Source organism: Erpetoichthys calabaricus, chromosome 4 (assembly GCF_900747795.2).
Source record: "Erpetoichthys calabaricus chromosome 4, fErpCal1.3, whole genome shotgun sequence".
NCBI classification, from domain to species: domain Eukaryota; kingdom Metazoa; phylum Chordata; class Cladistia; order Polypteriformes; family Polypteridae; genus Erpetoichthys; species Erpetoichthys calabaricus.
Window position 1 is genome coordinate 127,150,566 of NC_041397.2, and position 24,016 is coordinate 127,174,581.

The 24,016-nt window shown below is 38.4% G+C and overlaps 1 protein-coding gene across 15 annotated transcripts in view; it reads left to right on the forward strand.

Annotated features, from left to right (window-relative positions):
- The window catches only part of caska (calcium/calmodulin-dependent serine protein kinase a), a 664,459-nt gene that overhangs the window by 571,530 nt on the left and 68,913 nt on the right, over nucleotides 1-24,016 (forward strand). For 14 of the 15 annotated variants that reach the window (XM_051926105.1, XM_051926112.1, XM_051926104.1 and 11 more), the window contains one exon: nucleotides 3,961-4,041. The exons of the other annotated variant lie outside the window; for it this stretch is intronic. In XM_051926105.1, the coding sequence (XP_051782065.1) occupies nucleotides 3,961-4,041 (81 nt within the window). The remainder of the gene's footprint in view (nucleotides 1-3,960; nucleotides 4,042-24,016) is intronic. 15 annotated transcript variants of the gene reach the window in all.

Sequence of the window (24,016 nt, forward strand, 5' to 3'; positions counted from 1 at the left end):
AGTCTCCCAGCAGGACGATAGAGTTCCCAGGAGCTGTGCTTCGCAGCGTTTCCTCCAGGGCCTCCAAGAAGGCTGGGTACTCTGAACTGCCGTTCGGCACATAAGCGCAAACAACAGTCAGAGTCCTTCCCCAACTCGAAGGCGCAGGGAAGCAACCCTCTCATCCAACAGGGATAACCCCAACATGCAGGCCTCGAGCCAGGGGTCCAGAAGCAAGCCCACTCCTGCCAGACACCTTTCACCCACAGCAACTCCAGAGTGGAACAAAGTCCAGCCTCTCTCAAGAGGAATGGTTCCAGAGCTCAGACCATGCGTAGAGGTGAGCCCGACTATATCTTGCCAGTACCTCTCAACCTCTCGCACCAGTTCAGGCTCCTTCCCTGCCAGAGAGCTAACATTCCATGTCCCAAGAGCCAGTTTCAGTAACCAAGGGTTGGAACGCCAGGGCTCCCATGGCCAAAGTTCCTGCCACCAGACATTCGCCAGTGATGCCCTCCACCGGGCCTGGCTCCAGGGTGGGGCCACAGGTACCCTTTCCCGGGCAAGAGAATCACCGATCCTTGATTTAAATCCATGTGGGGTCGGAAGCCATGCTACATAAAATATTATCCATATGGACGTTAAACTACACATTATTATTCTATCCCGCTTAATAATGGTGGATACAAAATCTTGAAAATCAGCGAGAAAAGGACTAATCGCACCAGGTGGACGATAAATTACAATACAATATATTGGGCTACCAGGCCCAACTTTAACAATCTGAAGTTCAAAAGTCTTCTATGAAATGGTAGTAACAGAATGACATAAAAATAACTTCTTAAAAACCATGGCGATCCCACCTCCTTGGCCAGAGTGCCACTGTGTGCTAATGTAAGAGTAGTCCTCAGGGCATAATTTTATCAGATTAGTAAAATCAGAATTGTTCTGCCAAGTTTCTGTCAGGAACATGAAATCCAACTTATGACTAGTTAAAAACTCATTCAAAATAAAAGACTTGTTTGTGATAGAGCGTGCATTAATCAAGGCTTCCTTAGCTGGTAGAGTCATAACAACAGCAGCCGTCAAAGTACAATTTCTGGAATGCGAGAGATAGTGTGGAGCAGTCCAGGATTACTCCCTTGGCGAACTCAGCGTCTGGGACGGGGGGCAGGACACAACACGTCATGTAATCCAGGCAGAACAGGTCTCAAGCACGCCGGCCTGGTCTGGTAATCCTCAGACAGAAATTGTGAATCCACACCAAAATCATAGTGTCATAGACGTTGAAAACTTTACATGCACACCTGCCCTTTTTCCACGCTTCCTCTGACGGGCCCGCAGGTTGACACGGGTACTGTTAACCAACAGTGGGAAAAAGCCGCTGAACAACGCAGCTTTCTCAATAGGGGGAGGAAAAAAGGTATAGCTGTATTGCTGGGAAAAATTTTCTTTTGCTGATCTAATGTTGATCAATGAAATGCGATCATACACTAACGCAGCTGGAAAACTGCATACAATTAGTGTCACAAAATAAGCAAAAAACACAAAAATATTCCACAACTGCAATGAGCAGGGCAAGACATAGGAAAAGGCACAGCCTAAAAGAGGTGCCATGTACAATACAAATGTGTACAACACAAGAAACAACACACAGCCTTGGGGCATTCTGGTGTTAACGATTTGTACAAAAGATATGGTGCTATTAAATCTCACTTGCTGGGTGAAATTTATAAAAAGATCGAAAAAGCTAAAGAGAAATGTAGAGTTTATCCTGAGTCCTAACAATTTGTCTCTAATAGATGGCTAGATAGTATTAAATGTACTGGTTAAATCTATAAACACTATCTTAATGGAGCTTTTATCTCCAGATGATCAAGGATATTGTTTACCAAAAGAAATGGCGTATTCCTGCTTCCTGCATGAAAGGCAAACTGGTGTGGATCAACATGGGGGTTAACCAATGGGAGGAGGAGCTTTAACACTAGAATCCCTGAACCCTACGAAAAAACTTGTTAATTTCCTGTCATCCTACATTTACTCAGATCGTTCTAGACACAGAACACACATGAAATGCATGTGTTCCAAATAACAATATATCATTTACTCTATACAATTCCAGGCACCTCACATGCAGATAAAGAGCCTTGAGCTGGGAGAACGTTTTGCCTGAGGTATGCTCTGTTGAGGGGTGGATGGGACAGTAGGCTGCTTGTGCTGATTGACAAATTTGCAAAACAAAAGACATTAATGGAGAGGTGCAAAGGAATTTAAGGTGCGGGATTACAAGTTTTTTTGTAGGTTCCAGGGATTTTAGTGTTTAAACATTTTGCAGAAATAGATAATAATGCAACTGGGCACACATCTTTCTTTTCATTTGGCTTACTGCTGTTAGTCACCGAGACACTCATAGTTTCCACAGGTCTGCAAAGGCTACCCTTAAAAAGAGATCATTGGAACAACTTTTGAAAAGGCTGTGTTAATTGATTAGAGCATATCTGTAGTATTTTACCATTAGCTTTGACTTGCTTTGCTTGTGTAAAATGTGAAATAACATCCTCAAGAGTGATTTCCATACACGCTATAGATAGATGAGCTTTCAGTTTGCTCAAAGTCTCTGCATGCACTGATTTGAAGTCGTTTTTGTCAAACCTACAAAAAAAACAAATTCGGTTCACTCACAAACTCGATACGGTCTGTAACATTTTGGGTTTATAATCAGTCATTATTTTTAAACCTTGCCAAGTTTTCTTTCAGTCATTTTTGAAATATGCTTCTAATCTGTTCTATATGTGTTCTTGTAATCCTTTATTTTCTGCTTTATTTGCTTTTGTAACAGTTTTCTGTACTATCTGTTGGCTCCAGATTGAAACAGCCGTTTTTTTCTGGCTAACAACATTTTTAACTCTGGAATAGCCCAAGGTTGAAACAGCCATTTGTTTCTGGCTTACATCGTTTTTAACTGTTATGTGTTATTTCTTTATTTGAGAATGATTGTGTCCTTGCAGAAACTGATAATACCCAGAGGTGTCTGTTGCTGTATCACTGATACATTTTCCGTTCATCAGTACATCCCAATCAGTGCATTTAAAACAACTGTGAAGCATTTCAAGCGATACAGCTGTCCAGAAATTAATTTCTGCCTTTAGTTTCCTTGCTTTGATGTGTTGCAGCCTCAGCAGGTATATTGGCATGAGTTGTATTATATTTTGGTTAATGCCCTACAAACCAGGTAATGCCTTCATTCAATAAGCATTGTTTTTGTTGTCATAGCAACGATTGGAGCAAGCGCAGTTCCACATACATGCACAATACATACTGTTGGCACTGGTAAATAATCCTCTAGCCTACAAAGATTGAAGTCTCACATAATCATGTTAGCTGCCCTCTCTACTGGTACTTCCTAAAGAAGTGATGTGATGTTCCAAATTCCCAGTACACAAATAGTTTTTAAAGACAGTTTCTTTATCCCTCTCCATCCTCCCCTCCTATAAATGCTAGTTTAAGTCTAGAATAGACCTTCTCTTATCAGCTTGAGGCGCTGGCATGTAGAACATTTGATTTTCTGACCTTACCAATATTTCCTACCAATTAAATCATAGGTTCAATTTGTTTATTTGAAAAATAGTGTTATATATGTTAAAACTGTATTGATTTTGACTTAATGAGATTTCAGAAACTGTTCAGTGTATATCAATGTAACGAGTTTATTTCGGTTCAAAAGACTGTTGTAAAATATCAGAAATAACAAACTATTTCCCATAATCCCGTCACAAATTTTGATGTATGTTTTTCTGTTTGAAAGTTAAATATCACACTGTTATAGGTAACACTTTTAGTTTTTACATATTATTAGTGGAATTCTACATTCTGCTGGAACATTTAGTAATTTTTAAGAGACCTAATGTAGCTTCTATGTATTGTTCAGAACCAGTTGTGCTTAAGTTGTTTTCCACAAACTTTTTCTTAATCTCCTTCCAGGTACTGGAAGAGATTTCCTGTTACCCAGAGAACACGGATGCTAAAGAATTAAAAAGGATCCTTACACAGCCTCATTTTATGGTATGTTATTTAGCAAAGACATTTTCAAAAATATTTAATTTAGTATTATTCTTGCCAGGTACATTGATAGAAGAAAGTCTGATAAGGACATTTTTTATCTATAAAAGTATTCGATTAAATTCATGTGGTTAACAATTATATCCCTTGCATTTAGGAACATAATAAGACTAGATAACTCCTACTTTCATATGCTTGCATGTTTGATGCTCTGAGCTATGGAACTTTTACACATTATTTAGTTGTTTTTTGTTTATTGGTTTATCATAATTCATACTTTTAATTGATTATATTCATTAAGATCTGGCAATCAAAAGTGACTGGAGGTTTTTTTTATCTGAAGTCAGTTGTTACTGTTAATGAAGCTTATTTTTTGGCTTCATTTTACTTCACTCAAAATTCAAAATAGAGACTTTTACTTTTAAATGTTATATTTGATGTCTTTAGTTGCTTTTTTGCCAGGTGCAAATTAACCATAATATGCAAACAGCTGGGAAACTACTAATAACTAGCAAATTAGGTAAAAAAACTCTGTATACTTTTTGAACAGCACCTATTTCAATGTAATATTATGAACAAATAACAGAGAAAGGGATAATTACTAAAAAGTATTAATCAGTTTGAGTCTACAAAGCATGTTTATGATGTCCTTAGAAGGTTAAAAGCGTTACCAAAATATGTATTTAAATAACATGCCCCAAAAATAGTCAGAATTGACTTCTAAGTAAGAAATTGGATGGGGTAGTGAAGCCACTGCTTCTGGGTTTAAATGATTTTGTGCTGTTTATTTTATGCTGTGTATTTTTATCATTTGAATAATTTAAGTAAGTGATGTTGCCACCGGCAACATTTCAGAGTCCTATTGCAACAACAGCAACAACACACATTTCCAATTTTATGCATGCAACTGCATTGTGACATCACATTAGCCTGATTATTTAAGGTCAAGCCACATTCAGTTTTTCATCTCCTGTTCCTTTGAAATTAAGTAGGATTTGTAGGAGTTAGGGCTGGGCGTTTTTATTTTTCAATTAAATCATTTACTTCGAATTAATGTTTTAAAGCAATATTCAAACATGATAATACCTTTTTTTTGTTGTAACTGCTAAATGGTAAACAGTCAAGCAAACAGCCTAGTTTCATCAGCAGCTTACATGTATAGAGTCAAAACATATTAATGCAAAGAATATGACAAGCAACACTTCTCTTATGAATGAGCTTGTTCCACAGGAAGGCTGTAACATTAAGTTGGTTTGGATATGAATGATTGGATGTCAAACAAGCTAATGTGAAATGCAAACTTTGCAAAAAGTGGCAGCATATCTACCACTTAAAAGAGAAACACCCAGCAGAATGGAACCAATGGAAAGCATGGAACAAAGATAAAGCCATTGCTTCAGCATGTCCCACAGCTTGATTACATTAGAAGCAGAGCATGCCCTTTGTTGGGCTGGGGAAGAATTTGTCAGAGATGTTCATTGTGCCTTCTTTCCCTTAAACAGTTGCTAGGCTACGATGGGAGAGAAGATCAAGCAGGCTGCCTGTAATGAGTGGTCAGATGCAATTCCTTTACAGCAAACTTTCTGATACCGGTCAGTAGAAAATGTTTGCTGGTATGGAAGAATTATGCAAGGCATGTGTTTCAGAGCAGTCATTCCCAACTGCACACCAAGAACACCAGTCTGCAGTGTTCTCTACTGTTAATAATTCCGGAACCTTTAAACCTTCACTCCCTCACTCTTCAATCTAATGTTATTAACTAAAGCTGCTTGAAAATCCATAAAGGTCCATAAGGAATTTCTCAAACTAAAAATGGTCCAAAAGGCAAAAAGGTTGAAAACCACTGCTGAGGTATAGTTGCATGCTGAATTGTTTGTTTGGGGAAAAAAAATAAAACTGACTTGTAGAAGTAGCAGAAGGCAGGTCAAAGCTATAGATTAGAGAATTTCCCCTTGGGATTAATAAAGTATCTATCTATCTCTATCTATCTATCTAGAGCATTGAGGAGTATTAAATAGAAAAAAATGTCTGAGTTTGAGGAATGTTGGCTGTAAGTGATCTGAATGGAATGTGGTTGCAGTGCTGCTTCCTGGGTCCTCCCTGCATGGAGAGTGCTTATACTATGAAAAACATTATATAAATGTAAAGAATTATTATTATTTATGTTGAGGTGGAGAAGAAGAACAAGGGCTGCAAATGTAGTAACAAATTGCAAAAAGAAATATATAGACCAGTATGCACAGAAAGAGATTTTCTTATTTTACATCTTTTCTCATTGACAATTATATATTTAAAATAACACACTAATGTTGGATCGGTACTAAAATGTTGACTTCGATATTGATACCAGTTCTCAGACCTCACTATTGGTATCAAAATGTTTTTGAAGCAAGTAACAGATAACTCTAAAACCCCTTACCTTACTCCAGCCTTTCTGGTGCATACTACACACCGCTTCCCTCTTAATAGTCATGAAGTCCTTATTGTGTCGAAAAAATTTTCCTGTGAAATCCCGATAGCATTAATGCAGTAATTTCCTGCAAGAGTTATAGATCATGTTGATGCAATAGATGGGGGAAGGTTACCCTGTTAAATTCCAATCACATTGAGTGATGTAGTATAGTTTCACAAGTCTGTGAAACAGATATTTTTTCCACAAGTGCAATAGTGAGGAGGGTGAGAACTGAGTGGGTTGAGAGGAAAGCGGATGTTAACTTCCAGTAACAAAAATCCCGAAATGCTGGTACCATACCATTTTCAAATGTGGGTTATTCAGTTCTTTTCCAGTAACTGTACTATGATAAATCACATACTGTATGTGTGTGTATATGTGACAATTATATATATATATATATATATGTTATTTTTTTGTTTTTCTAAGAAGAATGCAGTTGTATTTTCAGTTTTCAAAATATATTTTGGTTTTTTTTTCCATATCACCCAGCCTAAGATGGAGTGAAAAGGTTATCTTTTTGAGGAACCTATATAGTTTTTGGCTTAGTGGTTTTCTGATTGCTTGCTTGTTCTTTTACCCTGAAGTTTGTCTTTCCCTTTTGTTTTGTTGCTGTTCTGCCTTAAGTGTAGTGAACGCTGCCTGTTTGACTACTGTTAGAATCTGCTGAAATACAGTACAACAGTCCTGCTCTAAACAGTTGCTCCAAACAGAATTATACAAGTATAACATACTGCTAATATGATGACCCCCATGGTTTATATCAATGGACCAATTAGTTAATAGGTTTTCAAGTAACCATCCTTAACATACTTATAAAAATATTCTTTCCTTTAAGGAAATAACTTAGTTAGGTTCATAAATATTTGGACAGAGACAACTTTTTTCTAATTTTGGTTCTGTACATTACCACAATGAATTTTAAATGAAACATCTCAGATGCAGTTGAAGTGACTTTCAGCTTTAATTCAGTGGGGTGAACAAAACAATTGCATAAAAATGTGAGGCAACTAAAGCATTTTTTTAACACAATCCCTTCATTTCAGGGGCTCAAAAGTAATTGGGCAAATTAAATAACTGGAAATAAAATGTTCATTTCTAATACTTGGTTGAAAACCCTTTGCTGGCAATGACAGCCTGAAGTCTTGAACTCATGGACATCACCAGATGCTGGGTTTCCTCCTTTTTAATGCTCTGCCAGGCCTTTACTGCAGCGGCTTTCAGTTGCTGTTTGTTTGTGGGCCTTTCTGTCTGAAGTTTAGTCTTCAACAAGTGAAATGCATGCTCAATTGGGTTAAGATCAGGTGACTGACTTGGCCATTCAAGAATTTCCACTTCTTTGCTTTAATAAACTCCTGGGTTGCTTTGGCTGTATGTTTTGGGTCATTGTCCATCTGTATCATGAAACGCCACCCAATCAATTTGACTGCATTTAGCTGGATTTGAGCAGACAGTATGTCTCTGAACACCTCAGAATTCATTCGGCTGCTTCTGTCCTGTGTCACATCATCAATAAACACTAGTGCCCCAGTGCCACTGGCAGCCATGCACACCCAAGCCATCATACTGCCTCCACCGTGTTTTACAGATGATGTAGTATGCTTTGGATAATGAGCTGTTCCACGCCTTCTCCATACTTTTTTCTTGCCATCATTCTGGTAGAGTTTGATCTTGGTTTCATCTGTCCAAAGAATGTTTTTCCAGAACTGTGCTGGCTTTTTTAGATGTTCTTTAGCAAAGTCCAATTTAGCCTTTCTATTCTTGAGGCTTATGAGTGGCTTGCACCTTGCAGTGCACCCTCTGTATTTACTTTCATGCAGTCTTCTCTTTATGGTAGACTTGGATATCGATACGCCTACCCCCTGGAAAGTGTTGTTCACTTGGTTGGCTGTTGTGAAGGGGTTTCTCTTCACCATGGAAATGATTCTGCAGTCATCCACCACTGTTGTCTTCCGTGGATGTCCAGGTCTTTTTTGTGTTGCTGAGTTCACCAGTGCTTGCTTTCTTTCTCAGGATGTACCAAACTGTAGGTTTTGCCACTCATAATATTGTAGCAGTTTCTCAGATGGGTTTTTTCTGTTTTCGCAGCTTAAGGATGGCTTCTTTCACCTGCATGGAGAGCTCCTTTGACCGCATGTTGTCTGTTCACAGCAAAATCTTCCACATGCAAGCACCACACCTCAAATCAACTCCAGGCCTTTTATCTGCTTAATTGATAATGACATAACGACGGACTTGCCCACACCTGCCCATGAAATAGCCTTTGAGTCAATTGTCCAATTACTTTTAAGCCCCTGAAATGAAGGGATTGTATTAAAAAAATGCTTTAGTTGCCTCACATTTTTATGCAATCGTTTTGTTCACCCCACTGAATTAAAGCTGAAAGTCTGCACTTCAACTGCATCTGAGTTGTTTCATTTAAAATTCATTGTGGTAATATACAGAACCAAAATGAGAAAAAACTTGTCCCTTTCCAAATATTTATGGACCTAACTGTACATTAAAAAGTCTACATAGCTGGAAATTACTATTACAAGGAAACAAAAGGATCTCTAAGTTTTTTTTTTTTTAATTTAAATTTAATTTTTGTAATGTTTTGAAAAACGTAATGTTAATTGATGGTGGTCCTTTTCATCTTTCTTCAGACAAGAGAATTAATATAATTAAAATGAATGTCCTTCTAGAACTCCTACATCTTTTCAGAATATCTCTATATATTAACACACTTTGTTAAGATGTCAGATTCAATTGTAACCTAATTTTTCTAGAATTCAAACCTACCATGGAATTAATAGGCATCTCTACGGAGATATGAAGCAACTTGTCATTACCTAACTATAACTTCTAGAACTCTGATGCAAATGAGCTTATAATAAACATTGGAAATTGTCAGAGTTCTGTTAAATCACACCTGCTCAGCTACCTGGGGAAAGGAAGATTTTCTGGAAATTTCCACTGCAAGCTTTCCTCTAGGTTGCAGTCAATACTAACTACTGTCAATTTAGCAGCAATCCATTGGTCATAACCAGCTTATAATAAATAAAAAATAGTAACTTTCAATTAATTACTGCAGTGCACCTAGATAAAATATAAAGTACAGTATATCAGCATATTTTGTAATTATTAAGGTCATTTGGTAAAAAATGTTTTCCACTAAATTATAAATTTTTGGGCCTCATTAGTTTAAGGGAACTTTTTTTTCCTGTTATTGCAGTATTAACTGCCATTGTTTGATTAGCTTTCATTAAATAACTGTACAGTTTTCTGAAAGTTAAATATGCCTCTTTAAAAACTAACCTCGCAAGGATTCCATCTATACAGTATGCAATATAAGCTGAATTCTGCCCATCCAGCAGTTACAATACATTGGAGGTATTCAGTGTAGACATTTGTGATGGGGTCTGTATCGAAGGAGTGACACTTCATAGGAGTGACATAACAAAGGAGTGACATAAATACTGTATTAAAGGAGTGACATAACGATGGAGTGACAAATTATAATTACAATTTTATTAAATAGTTTATCTTGCTTCAACAGAGAGCAGGAACACAACTGAAAGTACGCTCGCCAAAAAAATCTTTGTCACCTAACCTACCACTTGGATGGTTGGTTGTATGGTTGTCACTCCTTTGAAATTTATATCTGAGGTTTCACTCCTTTGTTATGTCACTCCTATGAAATGTTACTCCTTTTAATTGCTCCCTTGTGATGTGCTGTATATTAGACTGCGTTTTGGAACACAAGTTGTAATAAAATGGCATATATTTTTCATTCCAACAGATTGCAGGTAGCAAATACTAGCACAGCTGCTGAGCATCCTACAGCAGATGCAATATAATTGAAACAACAGACAAGCTAGCACTATAACTTAATAAAAAAAAATAATAGAAAAAAATATAGGTGATATAAAAGAATGGTTGAGGTAAGTACTAACGTCTTTCGTATCCATTAAACATTCATGTGATCTGTCGTCATTAATGTAGATAAATAAGAGTAGGAATTGTATAAATAAATAAATAATTTCATTATTTTCTTCTAAAAAGGGCAAACTGGACTCCCAAGACTTAAGTTTGAGACCCCCAAAGTCATTCTATCAGCTGTTTCCATCTGTGTGATAGTCAGTGTGCCATGAGTGACGTCTTAGGTATGCAGACTGCAGCTACACACTGTTGAATTTATTTCAGTTAGATGACATATCTACATTATACCAATAGCTGGTGATTTATCATGGACTGAAGAATCAGAAATACAATCAGTCTGCATCACAGAAGCAATTAAGATCTGTAATCATAAACCAAAGAAAGAAAAAGAAATAATTGTATTTGTCCTGAATATTGGCTTTTTATAGAAGCTCAATAAGTAATAACTAAATATTATAATGACAAACAAACCCCCCCCCCCCCCCCCCAAATATGCAAAAGAATGACTAGAAGGAAAGAAAACTAAGAAGAGAGAAAAAACAGTCACAGTGAGGCATTAGACATATTGTTGTTAATTTAAAGGAGCTGCAATTGCCTTTCTTCACAAACTTCTTCTGAATAATTCATTGGCTTAAAGTACTTAATGACAGTTTGTCATAGAGAGGATGTGCAACATTGTCATTGTTCTTAACGCCATTTAGTTTTGTTTTCATTCTCTCTTTTTTTCTCTTTGTTTTAATTAATTAACTGGCCTAGCACACCACTGTATAGAAAATCACACTATCCATCACATAATTGTAGAACATGTAAATGATGTCAATACCCACATTAAAGAAGCACATTCTACTAAAAAAAGTCTGTTCTACTCTTTCTGAAGGCGAAACCTTCATATATAGTTAATGTTTTACGAGTCTAGTCCAATGATTTAGACCCTCAAGTACTTGTAGCAGTGTACCACCTCCACATCCACTTCCTGAATGGCGGCTAGGCATAGGGATCTTCGGTGCAGCGAATTCCAATAACTACATCTTTGGTTTTGCTGATGTTAAGCTGCAAACAATTCTTTCTTCACCAAGAAACTAAGTTCTCCATCTGAGTTCCATACTCTGTCTCATCCTCCTTGTCAATACACCCCATAAGTGCAAAATCATCCTTGAATTGAAAGGTATCCTGTAATTGGGCAGTAGACAGCAGTCTCTTCCTTAAAGTGTTTTCTACACTGGCTCCATATTTTGAGTGAGTGAAGCACAATCTGATTACTAGTAAGTTGGCGATAATTATTAGTGACCAGGGGCCTCATGTATAACGCCGTGCGTAGAACCCATAATATAACATGGCATAAGCACAAAAGCGGGAATGTGCATACGTACAGAAAAATCCAGATGCAGGAATCTGTACGTACGCAAACTTCCACGTTCTTCCGCTACATAAATTCCGATCAGCGTGAAAAGTAATGCACGTGCACGCGCCTTCTGTTCCGCCCCAACTCCTCCCAGAATTACACCTCTTTGAATATGCAAATCAATAAAAATAGCCTTCTGTGAAAAGACAATGGGAAAAGCACGGGGGAAAATATAAGAATTTCAGCGAATACCAAGTGGAGGCAAAGGAAAAACGTACTATTTGTTGGTTTAAACAGTGGTATAATCAACAAAAGGAAGTTGATCGAGTGACAGAGTGTCGGAGAAACTTGAAAGCTCAAGTTCACAAAGTCGCACAGTGCCCGAAATAAAAAAAGAAGTCACATATCAAAGTCGCCGTGAAAAGGCGAGTTGTAGCCCACTGTCTTAGTGTCATATGAAAGCTTATTAGGGTACAGACAAAAAAAAAAAATAGGCACACAGTGAGGAAAAAAGCACAAGATGTCAACTTTAATCTCTAAATTTCCACTTCAATCACATAGTTTATTTTGCCATTAAAGTAGAACATCATAAACTTCATTTCAAAATCGTTTAATTTACTAGTTTCTCAAATCCCATTGTAACTAAAGTAGCACGTTAAATGCTTTGTTCTGTGTTTGATCTTCTATGTGCTCTATGTGTGTGAATCACTACCTGCTTCTTAAACGGGCTTTCTCTTGCTCAGACAGGACACATAATCCATTACATTCGTGATATTACAGCTCTCTGAATAATTAAAATACTGAGATGTATACGTGATATCTTTTTCATGATGAAAGGAATGAAAGCATGTTATTAAACATGGGAGCACGGTGGCGCTGTGATTGGTCGTGTCTCACGCAAGAGGCTTGCTGCACCATGCGTGACCTTCGATGAAATAATTTATTACAGAAGTACTGTCTCTTTCAAACGTACTAACCTACAATTCCTGTCCTTACTTTTATTTCTCCAAATGCCCAATCGCTACACAATCAGCTCTGTAATAGACGTGAAGCCATTTGTAAGCTTAGAACGGCGATTCTTCAAAACTTTTAAGGAACATTGAAATATCTTCATGTTTAATTATTCTATCCGTCTATCCTTCCAGTGTCGCGTCGGCACCAGCAAGAATAAATGCAATGCAGGAACAATCCCTGAACTAGCAGGCGCTGTGGCACCGTGTCCTCACATGTTTAATTATTAACAATACAGATTATTTAAATGAAGTTAAAGTTTTATCTGTATAATATAATCAACATATTTTGCTGCATTTCATCGTAAAAATGATATCGTCATCATATGTAAATACACGCTTTATAAAGTGGCACAGGTTGTGCAATATTATAGCTGTAGTGCAAGTTTACAGTGAGGTAATTGTACTTATAAGTACAAACAGTTCTACAAGGAGCACTTGATGGACTGATTGAGTGCGTTTATAGTTCTTGGGATGAAACTTTTTCTAAACCGCGAAGTCTGTACAGGAAAGTCTCTGAAGCATTTTACCGTGGCTGAGGCAGCGTCTTCTTCATGCTGTATACCGATAATTCTCTTTCCAATCAGCTGCTGCTGTAATTCCCCACTCAGATACAGTGATATAAATACTCCGGGTGGTGCAGTAAGAGTAATATGGAAAAAGATGATCTGCTGTGGCAACCCTTAACGGGAGCAGCTGAAAGAAGAAGATGCAATGAGAGTAACAACGCTAAAGCAGTTATGGTATTTGGAATACTATGGCTATTCCCTGGACCATTATATTGCTGCAGGTTAATTACAATCAGATGCATTACACTAATAAACAATATGCAGTTAGTTTCAGTGTATTTATAAAGCAGCGTCAGGAATGTGGATCTAAGAAAGAAAGGGTGACCACACAGGAACAGTAGGACTGCTTTGACGCTGGGTGCCGCCAGTCTGCAAAACTGAGTAGAGAAATTGCATACGCCAGGGTATGAGGTACCATGGAAATATGCGTGACTTTACGCCAAGTTTAGCTTTTATCCATCCATCCATCCATTTTCCAACCCGCTGAATCCGAACACAGGGTCACGGGGGTCTGCTGGAGCCAATCCCAGCCAACACAGGGCACAAGGCAGGAACCAATCCCAGGCAGGGTGCCAACCCACCGCAGGACACACACAAACACACCCACACACTAGGGCCAATTTAGAATCGCCAATCCAACTAACCTGCATGTCTTTGGACTGTGGGAGGAAACCGGAGCGCCCGGAGGAAACCCACGCAGACATGGGGAGAACATGCAAACTCCACGCAGGGAGGACCCGGGAAGCGAACCCGGGTCCCCAGATCTCCCAACTGCGAGGCAGCAGCGCTACCCACTGCGCCACCGTGCCGCCCAAGTTTAGGTTTTATACATCACGATTTGAGCGTGGAAACATTCGTACGCAACATTTCTGTGCGTACGCACCGTTTATACATGAGGCCCCAGGACTCACAGAAGAACGTACAGAGAGGATTTCTTACAAGATTTTCTTTCCAGGTACAATGAAGTAGATGTGCATTCAGCACTTTCTTCTTCTGTTAATTGTCTCCAATTCTGAATGTTTAAAACCCTGTAGTATAAATTCTGGTAGCACCTTTCCATCTTCTGGTTTTTGTAATGTTGATTTTATAAATGTTCTTTTTGTCCTCCATATAATCTAGCATATAAGAGTCAAGCTTTTTAAATAAAGATTAATGAATAATCATAGATATACTCTGAAACAGAAATAAAAATTAGGATTGGACCCTTCTATCATATTAACTACTAGGGGGCAAAGCCCCCTGCTCGCTTATGTAAAAGTTACAAAAGCATATGAACAGAGAGGAGCATTATAATAATCTTCATTTTCAAAAGGCTTTTGATACAATACCACATGAGAGAATTGTGATTGAACTAAAAGAAATGGAAGTCCAAGATGTAGTGTATAAATTGATGCAAAATTGGTTTAAACAAAGGGTATTGAATCAGGTGATTTAAAATTGGCATCCCTAAGGGATCAGTGTTGGAGCCACTGCTGTTTTTGTTTTACATAAATGATATTGATGAGAACATAGTTATTACTCAAGTGACATTTTGATGCTTTATTTTAGTGGTCTTACTTATAAAGTTCCCCACCCTGAATTGCTTATTTCAGTCTTAAACAGCTGCATTCACTGTTTTTAGTGGCTCCTTATTAGCAATAAGATGCAGATGACAAAGTAGCCAACAGTTATCTGTCTAACTTGTTCCCATTTACACCTGTGTGGCTCCATCATGCACTATTGGGTTTAATAAAACGAGAAAAATGTGACAGACTGAAAATGATCAATTTTATGCTTCAAATCATTTAGAAGATATCTTCGGAAGTTGCAGACTAACAAACCATTAAATTAGATAAAGTCAAGATTGGCAAGGAATCGTTTCTAATTAAGCAATTGGGTTGGAACGAAAACCTGCAGCTACTATGGCCCTCCAGGACCGACATTGCCTACCCCTGGTGTAGACAATCATGTGCTTACAAGAAAATCTTCCTATTTCCTAATAAGATGTGCATCTTCAATAATATGTGAAATTTAGTAAAGACTCTACATGACAACCACCTTTTTCCACCCTCTCGAACTTACACAGTTTTTAATGTCTGGAAAACTAAAGTGATTAAATCATTTTGACATTTGTATATAAATAATGTCTTGACATCCTATGAACAATTACACTCCAAATTTAGTCTCACATGAACACAATATTTCCACTATCTCCAAATTAGAAACTTTACTAAACGAAATCTGCCCAATTTTCCTCACCTCCCACCCATTTGTATTCCAGAAGAGATATTGATCAGTCTTGGGGATTCAGACAGCATTTCTGTAATTTATAAAAGCATTTTAAAGACCCTTCCTTTTTACAGATCCCAGAGTACAGTGGGAAAAGGATCTCTTACTCAACATTTCAGAAATTGAGTGGAGGGCAGCCACATATAGAATTCACTCTGGCTTTGTATGTGCAAAGCATTCAATTGTTCAACTCAAAATTTTTCATCAAGCACATCTATCTAGCTGAAAATTGTCCTAAATGTTTCCAGGGCAAGATCCAACCTGCAAACATTGCAATCGAGCTCCAGCTTCACTAGGCCACATGTTTTGGGAGTGTACCAAATTAACATCTTTCTGAACAAAAATATTGAAATGCCTATCATACAGCCTTGGTGTCACAATCACTCCTAACTCATTAACAGCTGTGTTTGGTGTTCTTCCAGTTGAGCTCAAAGTGGTGAAGTACAAACAAACTGTAATTGCCTTTACTTCACTATTAGCACGTAGACTTGTCTTGACCAACTGGAAGAATCCTAACCCACCTCTTTTAAGTCAGTGGGTAACTGATGTTAAATATTATTTGAAATTGGAAAAAATCTAATTCTCACTTAGAGGATCTGTTCAAAGCTTTTTTAAAACCTGGCAGGACCTAATCAATAATATTTTAGAATAAGCATTTATATTGGAGGAAAAGACTCCTTTCTCTCTTTACTACTCTCAATTGTTTTACTCTGGCTGTTGGTCTTCCTCTCTTTCTCATGGGGTGGGGGTTGATTTGAATTTAGTTTTGTTAAGTTTTGACTTGATTGTATGGAATGTTATATGTTTTAATAAATTAAATAAAAGATTTAAAAAAATAGTAAAGACTTCCTACAATGCAGTTCAGGTCAACAATATAAAATTATTCCAGAAATGCAGATACAAGTTAGAGAAAGCAATCAGAGTTCACTAACCATCAATAGAGGGATATGATGGAAAATGATCATAGCAGAAGTTGTGATATGCAAACTGTAAAATGTGGAAGAATTTATAGATGCTTATGGTGTACAGACTAAAGTATGATCTAAACATAGTCTCATTTTGTCTAAGGTGATCTCAGTGCTTTCATTATTAAACCATTAGCACTGTTATTATTCTCGGATCATAAAATTTCAAAACTTTATATGTCATTCTGATAAATACATTATTGTTTCTCAAATATTGTATGTTGTGGTAGAAAAAAAACTTACAAATGAAATCTAAATAACATAATTTGTATGAATGTAAGTACATCTTTTGAACAAGATTTCAGAAGTAATTTACAAGAAAAAATGTTATCTGTGGATTCATAATTTCTGCAAATTTTGCAAAATTGCAATAAAGAATGCTTTCAGTACTCAGTTTTTTAACTTGCCATAAACTGTTTCTGTGTTTCAAGCAACAATCTTTTATGGCTATGACAACATTTTTAGAGACCATTACACTTTTTTCTATTTGAATGGATTTTTTAAAATATGTACTAGGTTATTTCATATTTCTTTAAAAAAGAATACAATCACCAAACCAGTTAGTCATTATATGAGTAAAGCCCCTTCTGTTCATAATGGCTGTATTTCATTTTCAGTAATTTCTATAATAATTTAAAGAGCATTTTTCAATGTATCTCTTCATATAACATACTTTGGACTGCTTAAATTAAAATCAAAATTAAACTGTTTTCTGTAGAATATTTTTATTTTAGACAAAATGAATGTAAATGATGACAATACATTTTGGCTTGCTCCTGGTTCCAAAGATTTGTGTACTGATCATAAAATTATGTGCCTGTCTGCTACCAGGATGACTGCCTTGCACTGAGTAACTGCCATATTTGAGTGTTGTATGTACCACAGTAGTTCTCTTAGAAAAAGAGGTTTTGTTCAACCAACAATCAACAACTTAGCCACATCTTCCTTGAAACTTAAATGGAAGCAGTGAGGATATTTTTAAAAACTTGTACATTTTACATTTGTGGGCAAGAGGTACACTGACTGACAAAGCTGCACTCTGCTATATTTTTCAGTTCGCATTTTCATTTCTCTCTGATGAAACCACACAACTGTACAAGGAAGTGGTGGAAAGGACAAGTACAGCAGTTTTTAAACAATTTTGCTGAAGGTACTTAGGCACCTTAGACCATTGGATGTATGACGTCATTTTATTTTTGCATGACACAATATATGAACTAAACACTTTTTATATACAGAGAAATTGTACTACATAATAATGGAAATTAGTATCACAAGTGTATGAAATCACATAAGACTGCACTTCACATTAACTTCTGTAGCTAAAAGAACATCTTTAATTAAGTCACTACTAACCCTGGATTAAAACCCTAGAATGAAAGTAAAGTTACATTTTACAGTGGAACATTTTAGAAGTCAGCATTTTTGGAGCTTCTCTATTTTCAATACAGTTATAGTTTTTGACCTGTCTTTTTTATCTTGAATCATAATTGCATTGCAATTATGGTACTGTTCCTTTTTCTTATAATTAGGTTTTATATTTGTTTCATTATCTGTTAATCCATCCATTTGTATACCCACTTATCTGTTTTCCTGATTATGTTGAAAATATACCTCTTTCACACTCACTGTCGAGTAGTAAGTCTCAGCACAGAATTTTTATCAAAGCACAGTGTTAGTCTTGTATTTTTTATTTGAATGTATTCAAAAGATTTAGTTTAGTTAACTATGTGCAAAGTAAAAGCAATAAGAGAACTCTGGTCACAGAGTATAGAGAGAGCTGGAGAAAGTAACCAATGGAGCAGGTAGGCACATTAATCATAGGAGTTAAAAACACTAGATGAGGTTGAGGGCTTATGGGAAAATGAGGTAAAACCATCAAGAGAAAAGTGAAAAAGAAATCAAATGAAGGAATTAAAACATGGATTAAGACATGTAGAGGAGTGACAGACTAGGAAGAAGCTAGAATTAGATTGACTAAAGACAGAGATGGGAAAAGAGAATGAGGAAAGTAAGAAAGAAATATAATAACTGTATAAGTCCGTTAAATTAGAGTATGAGGAGATTGATGAGTAGAAATTGTTTCTCATGTAGATCAGTAAGATGGCAAACCCTGAAGTGAAGTAAGGCAAGAAGCATGTAGTTCAATTGAAGAAATAAAGTAAAAATAAAAGATATGAGCAACTGGAAATTAATTTAAATAGCAAATCTTTGTTTTCTTGTGTGTATAAAAGGAGAAAAGCTAGGAATCTGTTACAAAACACATTATTAAAATGTCCTAGAGAATCACTAAGTATTGTCTTTTGGAGAGAGAAGTGGATATCTGAATGGATATGTGAAATGTCAAACTTACTGATTTTGGACTATTGAAGTTTGACTTTGTCTCTACACAAGTACTGTAAACCCCCAGCCCCTAAACTAGGGTGTGTAATTTTCAAAAATCAATACCTGTGGTGTACCACTTGTTTTACACACCTCCATTACTAGTCTGCCTTTTCCTGCTTTACTTTTATCTCACAATACTGTGTAAAACAAGAAACAACAAACAGAGAAAGTGTTGGGTATCCATCCCATATATTGTGTACAACATTTCGAAAAAATGAATAGCTCCAGAGCAGTGTCTAGGTCGATGCCCAAAACAGGACATGGTGGTAAGGGTACGTGGTTGGCTTTTATAGCTGTAGGAGAGGAAGAGGTGGGTCCATCAGGGTTCTAGCTGGAAATGAGGTCAGTCGGATGGTGTGGTTAGGAAGGAAATGTGGGAACTGATCATGAATTAGGCGACTTCTGTCCAGGTGATCTGTAGAAGAGGAAAAAGAGAGATTAGTGCACTTCTTTAAACCCTGCCTTCATGTTTTGCCCTCAGTTAAGCCCATAGTTTGCTTCCCAAGCGCACGTGTGACACGCCCCACCCCCCCAAACCAAGAGGTTGTGAACACGGGAGAGGGCATCGGCGTTTGCCTGAAGATGGCCTCTGCGATAAACAACAGTGAAGTGATACAGCTGAAGGTCCAAACACCACCTCATGACTCATGGGTTTGAGTCTTTGTGTAGGGCCTTTCACTAGAGGGCAGCATGGTCCGTGACTATAGTGAACTCATATCCCAGAAGGTAACACCTCAGTTGCATCACCGCCTATTTAATCGCGAGGACCTTTCTCTCAACCACGGAATACCTAGTCTTCTGGTCCAGCAGTTACGGCTCAGGAACATGATGGGGTGTTCAGCACCATCAACACTTTGTCGTAGTCCTGTGTCCGAAGCGTCCATCTGAAGAATAACAGGCAAGGAGAAATGTGGCTTTTTTAGCACTGGTGCTGACATAAGGGCCTGCTTGAGATCATGGAATGCAGCATCAGTCTAGTCATTCCATACCATGAGATTAGGGGTACACTTCTTTGTTAAGTTTGCTAACAGCTTTACCCTCTCTGAGAAGCGAGGCATGAACCGGCAGTAGTAACTCGCTTAATCCAGGAAGGCTTGGACTTGCTGTTTAGTCTTTGGAGGTAGCCAATTTAATATGGCATGGACCTTGGTACACTGTGTCCCGACGGCGCCCCTGACAACTAGATAGCCCAAATATTTAGCCTTGGTTAACCCAAACACTTCTTCCTGTTGATATAAAAACCAGCTTCTGCTAGTGTTTCGGAGCACCACCTTGACATGTTGTATGTGTTCATCCCATTTGCTGGAGTAGACAGCACTATAGGAATTTGCCAGTACCCCTTCATCATGTCAACGGTGGTCAAAAATTGTGCCTTTCCTAACCATTCAAGGAGGTCATCCACTCACAGCATCAGATAGTCGTCATATTGGGAGACTTGATTAAGCCACCGGAAGTTGTTGCAGAACCTCCAACTTCTGCCAGGCTTAGGGACCAGTATGATAGGACTGGACCAAGGGCTGTGGCTCTCCTCAATTACTACTAGGTCCAGCATACGTCTGATCTCAAGCTCTGCCTCTAATCATTTTGCCACAGGAAAACAGTAGGGACGCTCCTGATGATCATCCCAGGCTCCGTCACAATGTCGTGCTCAACCAGAGAGGACCAACCTTGTATTTCGCTCACCACTTCCGGTATCAACTGGATAGCTACTTCAAGCTCCTGTCGCCGAGTGGGTGTCAAATTAGGGTAGCAAAGTTAAGGTTAATTTTCTAAGCGAAGAGGGAATGGAGCTGTCCGGAGGACAGCTTAGGAGCCTGATCGTTCCATGGTTTCAGCAGGTTGACATGGTATATCCATTCGCTCGCCCGATGGTTTGGTTGTTTTACCAAATAGTTGATGCGTGCCTTCCTTTCCTTAACTTCGTAAGGGCCCTGCCAGTGGGCCAGTAATTTGAAGTGGGAATGAGAACCATGATCCAGTCCCCCAGACAGAACTCCCGTGGGCCAGTGCTACTTGAGCCTTCTCCATGTGCTCTTTTAGGATTGGCCAGATTTTTTTGAATCTGTCGCATGATTGTGCGATATATTCTAATATGTTTATGGATGAGAGGGCCTCCTCCTCCCAGCCTTCCTTTAGGATATCCAGTATACATAGGGGTTGTCACCCATACAATACAGTAGTTCAAATGGGGAGAGACCTGTGGTATCTCCAGATAGGCAAATCACATGAGAGGAAGTAACTGTTTCCAGTCCTTTCTATGCTTACTGACCACCTTGTGCAGCATCTGTTTGAGAGTTTGATTAACCAAGCTGTGGGTCTAGGTATGATGCACCGAGGTCTTTAGACACTTTATTTTCAATAACTTGGCCACCTCCTTGAACATTTCCAAAGTAAAAGCCGTCCCTTGATCCATCAGGACTTCTTTAGGAATACAGATGCGCGCAATGACCCCAACCAGTTCCCGTGCAATAGTCTTAGAGTTGGCTCAGTGCAGGGGAACAGCCTCCAAGAATCGGGTGGCATAATCAATGAGGACTAGGATATATTTGCAACGGACCTCCTTACTGATCCCGGGTCAATAAAAGTGGAGCTTAATGCACTCTGTGGTCTTTTCGGTTCCCAGTTAGACACCCAGGAGGTGGGTGTGCACTAGTTCACAGACCTCCCACTGAAAGGTCCTTGGGACTAACGGCAGGGCCCAAACCTCCCCCTTCAGCTCAGCAACAGAGGTACTGGACTCTTCTCCTCTGGCCTAGTGGTAGGGTCAGTGGTGTGTCTGTTGGGATCCAAAGGAGTGGCTTGCACCTGTTGGGCTTGGAGCGCCAGTCGCTCGGACCTCTGTTTGGGACACCATCCTATGTCACTAAATAACCTCAATGAGAGCCTCCATCTTCTTATATGGCTGCCAACAGACTGGCTGGGCGAGGGATTCAGGTAGGCAGTTAATAAGAGCGTCACAAGCAAGCTGTTCAACAATTTTCCGGGTGTCATTTATTTCTGGCTTCAGCCAACACTTCAGTTAAGCCCTTAGCCTGCCTCCCAAGTGCATGTGTGTGAGAATTGTTTAACATTATTTTGCCAAAGCAAACTTAAAGAATATAAGAACATTAATAATTGTAATATTTACATGTATGTAGCACAAAGTAAGGCAATTTTATTTTGTTTGTACAGTGGGGGAAATAATTATTTGATCCCCTGCTGAATTTGTAAGTTTGCTCACTTATGAAGAAATGAACAGTCTCTAATTTTTATGGTAGTTTCATTTTAATGGAGAGAGACAGAATATCAACCAAAAATCCAGAAAAAACACATTACATAAAAGTAAAAAATTGATTTGCATGTCATTGAGTGAAATAAATGTTTGATCCCCTACAACCCAGCCAGAATTCTGGCTCTCAGATTACAATCAATCAATCAGTTACAGATACTCCTGATCTCAACTCGTTATGTGTATAAAGCACACCTGTCCACAGAATCAGTTTCTTTCATTCCAACCTGTCCACCACCATGGGCAAGTCCAAAGACCTGTACAAGGCTGGAATGGGTTACAAAAACAACAGCAAGAAGCTTGGTGAGAAGGTGACAATTGTTGGTGAGATTATTCGGAAATGGAAGAAATATAATTGACCATCAATCGCCCTCTGTCTGGAGCTTCACGCAAGATCTTGCCTCATAGGTTGAGGATGATCATGAGAAAGGTGAGAGATCAGCCCAAAACAATACGGGAAGAGCTTATTAATGATCTGAAGGCAGTTGGGACCACAGTCACCAAGAACACCATTGGTAACACACTATGCCATAATGGATTGAAATCTTGCAGCACCCGCAAGGTCCCCCCGCTCAAGAAGGCCTATGTACAGGCCCGGATGTTCACTGGCAAACTTAAGACAGGTCTTTACATGCAACAATGGTGATTGATGGCCACTTTATATTTCTTCCATTTCCAAATAATCGCACCAACAATTGTCACCTTCTCACCAAGCTTCTTGCTGATGATCTTGTAGCCCATTCCAGCCTTGTACAGGTCTATAATCTTGTCCCTTCTGAGCCAAATTCTAAGTTGTAGGGGATCAAATACTTATTTCACTCAATGACATGCAAATCAATTTATAACTTTTATTTAATGTGTTTTTTCTGGATTTTTGGTTGATACTTCGTCTCTCTCCATTAAAATGAAATTACCATAAAAATTATAGACTATTCATTTATTTGTAAGTGAGCAAATTTACAAATTCAGCAGGGAATCAAATACTTATTTCTCCCACTGTAAGTACAGTGCATCTGGAAAGTATTCACAGTGCATCACTTTTTCCACATTTTGTTATGTTACAGCCTTATTCCAAAATGGATTAAATTCATTTTTTTCTTCAGAATTCTACACACAACACCCCATAATGACAACGTGAAAAAAGTTACTTGAGGTTTTTGCAAATTTATTAAAAATAAAAAAACTGAGAAATCATATGTACATAAGTATTCACAGCCTTTGCACAATACTTTGTTGATGCACCTTTGGCAGCAATTACTGCCTCAAGTCTTTTTGAATATGATGCCACAAGTTTGGCACACCTATCCTTGACCAGTTTCGCCCATTCCTCTTTGCAGCACCTCTCAAGCTCCATTAGGTTGGATGGGAAGCATCGGTGCACAGCCATTTTAAGATCTCTCCAGAGATGTTCAATCAGATTCAAGTCTGGGCTCTGGCTGGGCCACTCAAGGACATTCACAGAGTTGTCCTGAAGCCACACCTTTGATATCTTGGCTGTGTGCTTAGGGTCTTGTCCTGCTGAAAGATGAACCGTCGCCCCAGTCTGAGGTCAAGAGGGCTCTGGAGCAGGTTTTAATCCAGGATGTCTCTGTACATTGCTGCAGTCATCTTTCCGGTTATCCTGACTAGTCTCCCAGTCCCTGCCGCTGAAAAACATCCCCACAGTATGATGCTTCCACCACCATGCTTCACTGTAGGGATGGTATTGGCCTGGTGATGAGTGGTGCCTGGTTTCCTCCAAACGTGACGCCTGGCATTCACACCAAAGAGTTCAATCTTTGTCTCATCAGACCAGAGA